At 41.1% G+C, this 12628-nt stretch overlaps 2 protein-coding genes across 11 annotated transcripts in view; one reads left to right on the top strand and one right to left on the bottom strand.

Annotated features, from left to right (window-relative positions):
- citb (citron rho-interacting serine/threonine kinase b) overlaps positions 1 to 3526 on the top strand; it is a 58857-nt gene extending 55331 nt beyond the window's left edge. For all 7 annotated transcript variants that reach the window (XM_084729172.1, XM_084729170.1, XM_084729166.1 and 4 more), the window contains one exon: positions 2282 to 3526. In XM_084729172.1, the coding sequence (XP_084585298.1) occupies positions 2282 to 2305 (24 nt within the window). In that variant the 3' untranslated portion in view covers positions 2306 to 3526. The remainder of the gene's footprint in view (positions 1 to 2281) is intronic.
- Positions 3527 to 4701: 1175 nt separating this feature from the next.
- mtmr3 (myotubularin related protein 3) overlaps positions 4702 to 12628 on the bottom strand; it is a 31856-nt gene continuing 23929 nt past the window's right edge. For 2 of the 4 annotated variants that reach the window (XM_084729162.1, XM_084729163.1), the window contains 2 exons: positions 11863 to 11889; positions 4702 to 9700 (listed from right to left, as the gene is read on the bottom strand). In XM_084729162.1, the coding sequence (XP_084585288.1) occupies positions 9529 to 9700; positions 11863 to 11889 (199 nt within the window). In that variant the 3' untranslated portion in view covers positions 4702 to 9528. The remainder of the gene's footprint in view (positions 9701 to 11862; positions 11890 to 12628) is intronic. The other 2 variants (XM_084729165.1, XM_084729164.1) reach the window with 2 other exon arrangements.

The following is a 12628-nucleotide window of genomic DNA, read 5'->3' as shown; positions in this document are numbered from 1 at the left end:
GGTGGTTAAGATGTGCAGCATGTCACTGTTTCTGTCTCAACTATCGACTTTTCAATCAAGTACAAAAAAAACAAACAAACCCTCCGATTTATCTTGTGACTCATGAGTGGGAACATCAGCAAAGTAAGAAAACAGGAAAAAGAAAAAAAGATGTACAAGCAGCAAAAATAGCAATAAAAGATAATGGAAAAAACAATTTATAATGAAAAATTGTCAAAATAATAATAGAACTATAATATTGAATATTGTTTTATTATACAACATGAAATATATGCAGTATAGAGTAATGAGAAAATATGAGAACAGTTTGAAAGCAGCAGAAACAAACATTACCTCTGGTAGCGAAAATATTCTAATATTTAAAGATTTGATTATAATCCACAGTCCTATTCTTCATGTTGCATCATCCGTTAACACAGAGCTGTTTCTTTGGAGCTGCTTAGAAACGATGCATCATTTCTCACAACATGTCTTTGGCTCGTATCATCAGTGTCCAGGATCTTTCTCTGTACTCTTCCTCCAGCATAAAATGTATCAGGACACAAGTGGGCAGAGAGAAATCTTCAAACTGAGAGCACAGTCTTTGAACATTTTTAAAGGTTTTTGTTTTTTTGCAATATTTAAATAAGTAAAATATTGTATTTAAAGGATAATTTTGGCAATATTTTTCTTATTGCCATCAAAAGACCATCCAAAGACCAACAATGTATCCTACTGAGAAATATTATCTGTGCTGCCACAACCTGACCTTATTCTTCTGTGCTTAAAAACACATCAGTGAGCTCCACTGTCAATCCCACTCACACTGTCCTGCTGCTGGAGACACTCATTATACCAAATGTGTATTTATCTGCCCCTGAAAACAGTCCCCATCAAATTACACTAATTACTCCTGTTTAGTATACACAACTATAGTACACACATATATATTGAATTAAATTATTGAGCGTCATTTTTTAAGTGGAACCATTCATTCATGACCCATTTCTTAAGATTAGCATCTTCAGTGGGAACAGATGGGCTGACAGCAGGAACAGACAGGAAGTCAGAAAGTACTGATGGAGAGACCAGCACATTGTTGGTTTTTGGTCTCTTCATGGGATCTGTTGCCAATATCAAAAATAGAGAAAATCATAATCCTCATCTTTAACTCGTGCTAGCATGTTTTTTTTTTTTTTCTTAGAAGTTAAAGGGATCATTCGGATCATTTGAAGTGGAGATGTGTGCGGTACTTTATCCATCAGTCAGTGTAGTGGCTACAGTAGATGGCAGGAACCCAGTTTGGAGAAGCAGCAGGAGGACCAGTGCTGCGGACAGGGTCAGCAGTAAAACTTGTTTGATCAAACCTAAAAAGACCCAACTAAAAAAAAAAAATCAACTTCAGTTAAAGTACATGCTAGATCTAGAATATTTTCAGCACTTTATCTCACTATCAGACAACCTTTTCCAACGGGAACTGCTGTTATATGAACTAAATATCACACTCTCCAAAGCCACCAAACTCCTTTGGCAAAAACAGTCATTTTACCTCACAGAACGCAGCAGTTGCTGGTTTACCGCTGCCTCGATCTGTTAGTTTGTTTGTGTTATTGTGTTACTTTGTGGTTTCAAAGATGAATTCAGATTCCCCAAAATCAAACAACCTAACATATTGAGGCAGCAGTAAACCAGCAACTGCTGCGTTCTGTGAGGTAAAATTACTGTTTTTGCCAAAGGAGTTTGGTGGCTTCGGTCAGAGTGACATTTGATTTATATAACAGCAGTTTCCTGTCAGAAAATTATGTCTGACTGCAAGGTAAAGCACAGAAAATATTCTTCATATAGTGTACACTTATACTGGTGGTGGTTAAAAAGAGTTTTGCTGCTCACCCTGTCAGCAGCAGTACTTTGCTTAGCTTCCTACACCAGGACTCCTGCTGCTTCTCTAAACTCAGGGCATGTTGACTGCCCTCTGCTGTAGGTAACACACTGACTATGGAGAAGTACCTCATACAACCCCACTTTAAAAAATTCAAACGCTCTCTTTAATCCCCATCTCATTTATATTCTCATTCAATTACAAAAAGCTTTAACTATGAATTTAATAGCACCAGAGGACATAATATGAATATGGAAACCTTGTTCCGACAGTATTAGAATTGAATTCATCCCTCTGGGCATTTAAGATGCACACACTGTATAGTTTGAAAGTGTCACTTTTGTCCAAACAGTGAATTCAGATGTTGACAGCTGTTGAAGCAGACAGACAACGTGACAGTTTGTCCCTGTTCTTGTGTTGCAGGTGTGGGATCAGTCATCAGTGTGAGTCCAGTTCTGTGCTGCTCCTGACTGGAGGTTGAAGAGAAACTTTGGGAAAACCTTGATCCACTCTGAGCGCAAGCACACGCACACACACACACACGCACACACACACATCACTCAGGCTGACTGTCATTGCCCCATTGCCTGTACATAGTGCAGTCTCAGTTCCTCGTTCAGCAACACATAAACCTGCACTGGGAGACGTCTCCTGCGACAATCCTCTTTTCTGACACGTGCTTTGGTGGGAGAGATCCCACGGTAGATTTGGTGGCAGGGAACCTCCGCTGATCTACAGATCAAGAGAATCTACTTTATAAGATACACTCAAAGTTGTAAATATTGCCGTCTGAGTTTTTATAGATAAAGGGAATAGTCGGCTGGTAAAGCCATGTCTATTTTTTTTAAAAATGAGTTTCTAAAGATGTTGCAGGGAGATTAATGATGTCGTTGGTTCAGAAATACAATATCAACATTTCATTAGAATCTGAAATATCACATTAGGTTTCTTCTCTGTTCAGAGAATCAAACCAACATTTAATTACTCATAAATCATGATGAGCAAGAGGTGTGAGGAGGCAACACTTTGCACATGAGATTGGATTAGAACAGGAGTTAAAAACTCGTTCTTGTTACATGACCAGTCTTCTTTCTTTGGATCAAATCTATGGTCCTCTCGACTAAATAGCCTTTGATATCTAATTGCATATGATTGCTTTATTGACAGTCGTCGTCTGGCCATACTTTGTAAAACAATTATTAAGCAATGTTTTTGCTCCAAGTGTTCCTTGTGTTGTTTTTAGCAAACCTAAGATCAAGAAACACGCAGCTCTGCCTCTGATGCCGGACGTGGTGCAGTCAGGCCGGCCGACGCCGCCTCAGCTTGCTCTTAGACCGCCGCCGCCGCCGCTGCTGCTGATTATGGTACAGATGTCCTGTTTCTGTGCAGTGGTATGAAGTCTAGTAATCGTCAGGGGTCGTCACTTTCTAGTATCGTTTCTTTAGAGCCAGTAAGACCACCTCCATTCGTCACATCAGTGAGCATGACTAACTTAGAGCAGCACTCGTCGCTTTTTAAATCTTGATTCTCTCTTGGTTGTTCTTTTCTGTCATGTATTCACTTGAATTTGCATTCAGTAAGTAGACATTGATGTTAGACAGTAACTTAAGATTTTCTTGATTTTTAGAGATGTATACCAGTACATGCATTAAACATGATTGAAGTGTCTGTTTTCTTCTGTGTGTGTGTGTTTTCAGCTGCAGATATTCCATCACAAGTCAACTTTAAAGGACCAGTGTGTAGGATTTAGTGGCATCTATTGGTGAGGTTGTAGATTGAAACCCACTGAAATACCCCTCGCAGCGTCGCTGCCAGTCAAGACTGGCCTGTAAACACATGCAAGCAAACTGGAGAGCTGCAGTTTTTCTGGGTAAGAAGCACAAAAACAATTCTCAACCAATTTCACTGAGTTGTTTTTATATTCAGGGGTTCTTGATTTACATGGAGAAAGTTAGAAAAACAAAACTTTTTACTCCCTGTAGTTTCAACCTGGACCATAATCAGCACTATGGTTGCCCTCAAAAGGACGGTTTTAAACACTAGGCCTGTATAAATGAACAGAAGGAGGGTAGCCTACAAGAAATGTTTAAACTGAAAACTGACATTACTTGGTACAAATGCTTGGCTTGAGTGCTGGAAATAACTATATGATACTGAGAAACAATCCAGCATATACTGACACCTGGCAGACACCTTCAGTGCCTGGATAACAAAATCGGAACACATTTTAGGACAGTAATTTAGTTTATGGGCACAGTACTTCCCTAAGGTAGTTGAGATTTGTATTGCGTACATTATATTCTTTGCAAGCTCTCAGGGGCCTCATAAAATTACGTACTGGGTGAGATTTGGCCTCTAGCCTTGAGTTTGACACAAGGCAACCTTGAATACAACATGATTCATTAAAATCGGTTGGGAAATAAACATTATAGTGCATTTTATTCAGCAAAATTGGCAGCTCCCGTTCACAAGTATTTGTTCACAGGCCAGTCTTCCCCACAACAACGGGCTACAGTGGTTAATGTGTCATCTACATATATATTTTTTTATGCTCACCTCACCCTCCCCTTCCAGGTGTGTAGGAGAAACTACAGTGGCCAAACCAGTGTTTGGTTTGTCCGTTCTGGGCTACTGTAGAAACATGGTGGTGCAACAAGGCAGCCTCAGTAGATATAAGCTGCTCATTCTAAGGTAAGAAAACAAATATTATCAGGTGATTATACACTATTGAAAACATACTTATGAACATTATATTCCATTTCAGTCATATTTGCCCCTAAATCTGACACACTGGTTCTTTAAACAGTGAAAGCAGGATCAGATCCTGCTAGCAGACAAACACAGTAGGTTTATCTAGTTTATTTCTCCTTTAATTCTACAACAATGTAATGCTCTTTAAAGTAAATCCAACAAAACAAAATATTCAGACTGAACAAGGAGCACTTGTTGTTACAGGAAATTGCTATGTACAGCTACACACTCCTCTGACAGACATGAGAAGATTCAAAGTGCTTATCAAACAGGAGGAGGGGAGAAAAAAAGTAGGAAAAAATCAAACAAAAGCACGAGTGATCCCTTTGTGAGAGACCCGTAATAAAACTGCTTGGCACCAGTCTCCACCAAAAGAGACACACACGCACGCACACACACACACACACACTCAGCTCGATGCATTCACACGCACACACTCCCACCAAGTGATTACTGGGCCGTTGCAGCGATGCCTCTGACGGAGGACGTCAGCAATGAGTGAAGAGAAATACAACATATGCAGACCAAGAAAGGTTTCTTCTTGGGAGGAAAAAAAAGCACAGCAAGGGATCATCCTGGCAACATGTGTGTTAACTGATGACCTGTCCACCATGTTCCCCAACCCTCCCACACACATACCATAATGCTCATTACAATACTGAAAAGCACAGCACACTTTCAGCTTTATTTTGATGCACTCTGTGGCAGTGTCTACTTGATGTCATGTGCAAAAAATAGCCTCTTTTTTTTGTTTTTTTGTTTTTTAAAGACAATTCACATTCATGGATTGTTGAACAAGACAAGCTCGGTGCCCCACATGCCTGTGACGGTGGTGAAAATAAAATACAGAGCAAGGATTCATGCAGCCAGCTGGGCTGATAAAGGGACATTATGCGTTTAGCCATCTTTTTCGAATGAAGTCCTTTGTTGACGATCTGTATTTAAGCGACTGTGGATTATGAAGTGTTGGCAAACATTTTCTTTCAACATTTAAGACATGGACACAGTTTGGGAGGAGTGTGAAGCCTCTGAATAAATCATCTGTTAATAGGACTGATGTAGGATTACAGGCCAGCTTTACATCACCACTATAAACTCAACAGTCAATATTGTGTTCGCAGATCGGTATTCCAGTTTCTCTAAGTCTCTGCAGATGAGAAAAACAGAGCTGCATTAGAGGGTCAAACCAAAATCTGAGGAAGCACCACCTACAATAAATTCCAAAGAGACTGACACTCTTGTTGCCATGGCAACACTTGTTCAAGTGTTTGTGTAAATATTAAATTGTCAGAAATGACAGCGTCTCATCTACGAGGGGTAAACAAATTCATAGCTTTCTATTCTGTTTGAAAGAGCGAAGGTCGAGCTGTTGAGTTTAACACCACTTCCAACAGGTAGGCAGTGAGAAAAACAAACACTTCCAGCCTGCTGTTGTTGTTTTGACCACCTCTAAACACTTCAATCATCTGAAATCCAACAGGAGATGTCAACAACACGGTTCCAGTAGGATTACACAGTGTCTTATATTTCTGAATTTCCACTGATAGTCAAAACGTTGTCATCCCATGTGACGAAGCACCACGAAGCACATGTGGGCCCTGTGCTGACATGATGAGGAATAAAAAGATTGGCAGTCTCAACAATAAGATCAACAATAAATGTGTGCTGTACCTTTAATGCTCCGGATGATTAACAGAGAGATTTTCAGTAATAACAACAAAAGGCCATTCTCGATGATGCAAGAGTCACTCAGCAACTACAAGTTCAGTGTGAATGTGTGTGTTTGTGTGTGCATGAGCGAGTGCGTGTACAAAGTAGAGGTAGTGTTTGTAGATGGGTTTGAATGGAGTTTAATGTGTGTGAGTTGAGGGGGGCTTTTGTTTTGGGTTCAGGCTGCTTGTTTTGGACCACTGTTCTCTCAGTGCATAGACGTCTCATTGGCTACAGACACGCTCGTTTTTTGTTTTTGTTTTTTTCACTTTGACATGTGATCGTCAGAGGTCACATAGTGCTACACAACCCCCCCCCCATGCCCCCTCATAATGTGGAAATGATTACACGCACGAATCCTGCTGTGATTGGCCGATACCAGACAGAGACGACGAGCGTTGTCGTAGCCGCAGATCAGAACCATCTTTCATTTCCCATCTTATAAACACTGATTATCGTGTGGCAATTGAATTGTCTGGAGTTTAAACAGCAATTCAAACAAAACCTTAATAAATTAAATCAAAGTCATGATCGCATTTAAAAGGGAAAAAACCACTGCAGCATCAAAACAGGAAACCCTGCTTCTCTATTAAAAAAAAAAAAAAACACCTGTCATCTTCAACAGGCTGCAAAATATACGTATTTTTCTGCAATTAATAACATAAGAAAAAGAAATTAAAAAAAACTTTTTGGTGACTAATTAAGTGAGCCACTATTCAAGGATTCTATACATTTTTCTTAAATGCTATATAGGTATCTGAATATATTATTTTATTCATTTATTTTACAAAAAGTGTGTGTGTGTCAGTGTGTGTGTGCAAGGAGGTCACTGAATGGGTGTTAGGCAGAGAGGGCGTCTCAGTGAAGCTTCTGACATGTTTTTCATGTGTGGAGTTACAGACTTTAGAAATCGCCAAGAGCCCTTTCCGCTGCTGCTGCTCTCCTCCATGTTTCAGCCAATCAAAGTGGAGACCACAAGTGAGGTCATGGTCGGCTCCCGCCTCAAAAAAACAAAAAAACAAAACAAAAAAACGAAATGAAACTGTCATCTTGAACAGTTAAAATGTGTCAAATTTACAACTTCACTTGTGATTTCCACCGAAGCACTGAAAAGTGAGAGAGAGTCCAGCTCCCAGTGCCTGCTGGGTAAAAGTAATAAAAAAGGGGGGCTGTTGTGCAGTGAGTGAAGGGCATGAAGGTATGGCTAACAGGAGAGATTACACAGTCAGTCAGTCCGTGTCGGGCACAAACAACCTGCAGCTTGTCCGCCATCTGACACAAACTGACAATGCCACAACACATCAGTTTACACTCCCAGCAGACCGACAACAAGTGTGACAATTATTCACTCTCCTCACTGTGGTCAGGATAAATAATCAAATGAAGAATGGAAAACTATTAGAACATCCCAACAGCAAAAAAAAAAATCCTCTACCTTCAAGATTGCAACATCCTCTGTCTGCAGTCTGGACTGAATCGCAACTCGTTAGAAACCAGCTCAAAACTGGCGCAGTCACCGCTGCTCGCCAAAACTGTTTTTTTTTCTATTTTGTATTTACATGTCAATTAGCTGGATATATACACACGTTTACCATCCTGTGTGAAAAGCTGATTAAAACTTGCCCAAACAAAAGCAAGCAAATATGCCGAGTTGAGACTCAGCCCAGAGGATGTTAAAGGGACAGTTCACCCAAATTAAATGTGGCATAACCAGCTCACTTATCATGAGGAGCACTGTTCTCAGCTTGTAAAAATCTTGTCCACTGTGGCTCTGGGGGAGCTTTATCATGTCAACACAAAAAGCCTGCTCCAACTCCAAACTCCAAAGTTTGAAATTTGTAAGAGATTTCCAGGCATTAAGAATCTCATTTAAAGACACTATTACATTGCATTATGGGTAATGTATCCAGTATTTTTGGAGCCTGACCCGCACTGGAGACTAAAAGTCAGGATATAATCTGATTCTGGAAGAGAAGAAGCGATGAGAAAGACAGTTGATCGTTGAGTCTCATTTCCAGTCTGCCAAATACTGACATTCTGGGGACGAGACTCAACAATTAAAGTCTCCTGTCGAAGGGCCAGATCTTTTACAGGCTGAAAACAGAGCCGAGGAGAGGAGCACAAGTCTAGCTTTCTCTTAGACCACTTGAATTACATTATACTTAAAATGATTCAGGAACTTTTGCCCACTCCAGCTTTAAGTGTCATTTTTCAGTGCTGAGAGCCTCAAGCAACAGTTAGTCATTTCATAACTGATATTCAAATTAAAGAAAATTTCAAAACCCTTTCAAGCAAAAATGCCAAACACATTCTGCTTCCAGTTTTTCAAATGTAAAAGAAATGTTGCTTTTCTTTTTCATAGGTTATTAAAATGAAAATATTTTAGCTGTGCAGAACGGCCAGATTTCAATATTTTCTGATAATTGACTTAATTAATAATGCAGGTTTATTGATAATTAAAATAATACTTGCAGTCCTTGTTCAACTCACCTCCTCTGAGATGAGATCTCCAAACCTGGGCTAATAAATTACATTTAAATGCATGGTTAGATACCAGCTGAGGGTAAGGGAGGAAATATGCTGTCGTGGTATTTTGGGTGAACTGACCCTTTACGTTTTTCCCTGAACAATATCTGTGAGCATCAGCTACAAGACATTTCTAAAGCTGGGGGACTGTGTCATGATTGCCAGGAGATTTTCCACATGGCTCCTGATGTTAGAGCCTGCAGAGGAAAGTACAAGTCCACACTGGGAGATGATGGGATGCAGAAGTCTGATGAGAAGCTTGGATGGGCTGCGGGGAGAAATGATTCAATGGACAAAAGCCCTCCAAGAGACTTCAGTGACACAGTGAGACGACCCTCTCTGCCTGCCTGGTCCAAGGCACCAGGATGTCCATCCTCACTCTTCCTGCCTCGGAGTGCAGTCCTGTCACAGCCACAAACCCTCCGTGTGGCGAGTGTGTGCTTTCCTCTCTCACACACACACACTCACAAACACACACCACCGCCCAGAGCGCTCGGCGTCACGCCAACATGTCATTCAGCTCCTCCGTATATACACGTTAAACTCCAGATCTGCAGCACACACACACACGTTAAGTTCATGGGACATTCTGTGTAGCTCCTGTGCTCTTCTTCAGCAGTGCGCCTGTGTCAGAGGCTGGCGGCTGCAGCCCGACTCCCCCTCCTGTCCCGCTCCTCTGACGCTCAGTTGGAGCTGGCTGTGATGGGTTTTTCCAGCTCCAGGTCGAGGGGGGCGGGGCTGAGCTGGAGGGTGCTGTAGCAGGTCTTACAGACGCGGCTGGGCTCGAACAGCTGCTGGCTTGGCACGGGGATCTTCTGGTCGCAGCAGCTGGCGCAGAACACGTTACCGCAGTTCCTGCAGAGAGACACAGATGGATCACTGCTGGACTCTCACACAGAGCCCCTTTACACCGACAGTTACCACGCGTCTCTCCTTCGCCTAAAATTCAACTCCCTTACATCTGCATCAGGGCCTGTTCTTCAGACATGGAAAATAACAGCAGCGCGTCTAAAATGTGACACAAGCCTGCATTTCTACCTTAATTCAAAGCTGACTTGAGGTTTACCTAGAGTACTTTTCAAAATAAACCACATACATTTATTTATTTATTTTTTTTTACATACATGACTCATTTCTTTAGGAGGGGCTTAAATGTTCATTTCATTAGAATCATAATTATACCAACATTTAAGAAATTAATTTAATTACCTAAAAATAAAGCGCTGATCCAGGTACAGTAGGGACACTATGAACAAAAGAAAATACATCCAACTTTTCCAAAGTTTTTGTCTGTAATCAAACCAATGGAACCAGAGAAATTGTGTTTATTTATGGCATTTTGATGGGATTTGTCATTTTAACACTTAAATGGATGAAATTTTATATTACAAGAACAAATTGCAGAGTCCAATTGGACTGAGTCTATTAATGAGTCACTATCATTGTCATTACGTAGAAATTATTTTGATCCCTAAACTCATTTTGCATTAAAAAAAACTATTTATAACAGCTGGGGACTAGTTTTTTAACAAATGTTAAACAGGATTAAATTGGGATTGTGTTGAGGACCATTTCAGCTGTGTCTTTATACATATTTATATATGTATTAGCCACTTTTTAACTGTTGATGTGCAATGCATTATCAATAGCAGCATTCAAATCAAAAAGGGTTTCTGTTTCTCCAAATCTTCAGTCTAAATTCTTCCAACTGCTCTGTCCTGCTCGGTGGTCACGGTCACCTTTCCAAAACCGTGCCTTCTGCGGCATCTGTGAGGTTTTACATCAGTATGCCTTAGTTTTCATTGGTCCAGCTGTGACTGGACAGCCCTATTTTCTACAAAAATGCAGATTTAAGGTTTGGATATTAATTTAAATTGTATCCCTTGAATTATAATTTTAAAGTAGATTATAGTATAATGCATAATTAAGTAGGAGTAAAATTACAAGCTTGAAAAAAAAAAAAAAAAGACTAGTTGTAAATCATGAGTTCTACCCCTGCATGTCATCCAGTGCAACAGTGCAGCTTTCTGATGTGCTTTTAATAGTTTAAGCAGGTTAACATCATAATTTTCCCCATCTGAAGAACAGGATGCTGGTGTGAAATTGTGTCTCCTGTAAACAAACTGATTTACTGATTTACTATAAATCATGCTGTTGTTGTTGTCTCTGCCTGGGACGCATGATAAAACAGGTGGAAAGAAGGTGAGGAAGCAAACACAAGTCATACTGCTCTGAGTACAACACTGCCGTGATTTCTCACTACATGCCGGGTTAGAAAAGGTGCTGTCACTCAGTGGTGCTAACTTGATTATTCAGCCCATTAAAAACACGTCATTATCGTCACTGGACAGGAAGGCAGATCACACTGGACGTTTCAGATACCCATGCTCAGATTCACATGTAAGGCCATGCTCACACACTTACACACACAGTGGTCCCTTCTACCTGCCTGTACTCACCCTGAGCAGAAACTATTTTTAAATAAAAAACCCATCTAATTCACTCTGAGTCTCCGGCCTTTTACACCACCTGAGTGGTCTCCAGTACCATGCGCTGTGCTGCTGGGAGGTGAGATGCAGGGGGCTGGTTTGGGGCAGCATGCTGCCAGGGAGTGTCAGGGACGGTGGGAGGGCAGGGTGCTGATGTGGTGCTACGGCAGGAGGAGGGTAGAACTTGAGGAAGAGCAACATTTTTTTATTTGAATTTCTGGGTTGAAAAAACAATCAGCCCTCGACCAATCCCAGCTCTCCCACTGACAGCACCGTGCTCACAGCCACAGCCAATTAAAAACCTCAATACATCTGAGAAATGAAGAGAGATTTCCCTAAGGACTAGAACAACTAGAACAGAATGAAGGGAAACCAGATGCCGCAGGTGAGGAGGGGAAGGAGCAGAGGGGAGGGGTACGGTTTAAGAGGAGGAGGAGGAGGAAGGTGCAGCGATGCCAGGTTAGAAAGGTGGAAGGTGGAGGGAGAGGTGGTGGTGGTGGAGGGGGGGACAGGGGAGCCGGATCTCACCAGACCTCCTGGACAGGCTCCCTGCCACTGTAGAGGAGAGGGGCAAACAATGGATAAGAACTGCCTTAGCAGTGGAGAACATTTAAAGGGATAGTTTGGATTATTTGAAGTGGGGTTGTATGTCATACTTATCCATAGTCAGTGCATTAGCTACAGTAGATGCCGGCTGCTCACCTCCACTGTGGAGAAGCAGAGAGGAGCACCAGCAAGGAAGATAAACTGTGGGTCAGGGACAGGGTCAGCAACAAAACTTATTTTAGCCACTGGAAAAAGACCACCTAGAAAAATCTATCAGTTTACGTGTACACTTAATTTTGAATATTTTCACCACTTTACTATGAGACAGCCTTTCAAACAGGAACCTGCCATTATATAAGCCAAATATTGCTCTCTCTTGCTCAACTGGACTTCTTTTGCAAAATCAGTCATTTTACCTCGCAGATGTCCTGAAAAGACTGTTTGATGGGAAGGTAAAGATGTGAAAATATTCTAAACATAGTCTAGGTGGACCTTTTTTAAAGTTGCTAATATGTGTTTTGCTGCTGGGGGTGTGTCGACCACCACGTACTCTGTAATACACTAGCTATGGTAAGTACTTCACACAAACCCACTTCAATTATACAAACTGATCCCTTTTACACACTAAAACACACTTCCTCCTGAGGATGTGTGTTACAAAGAAAGAATCTGAGACAGCTATGAAAGTGAAACAGCTACAGTGCTACACTGTTAATTCTGCACTTTTCTGTTTAGAATCCATGGCTGA

Source organism: Lutjanus erythropterus, chromosome 10, assembly GCF_056507025.1.
Source record: "Lutjanus erythropterus isolate fLutEry1 chromosome 10, fLutEry1.hap2, whole genome shotgun sequence".
Classification (NCBI taxonomy): Eukaryota; Metazoa; Chordata; class Actinopteri; order Lutjaniformes; family Lutjanidae; genus Lutjanus; species Lutjanus erythropterus.
The sequence above is the reverse complement of the archived record's forward strand: the minus strand, read 5'-3'. Positions and strand labels throughout refer to the sequence as shown.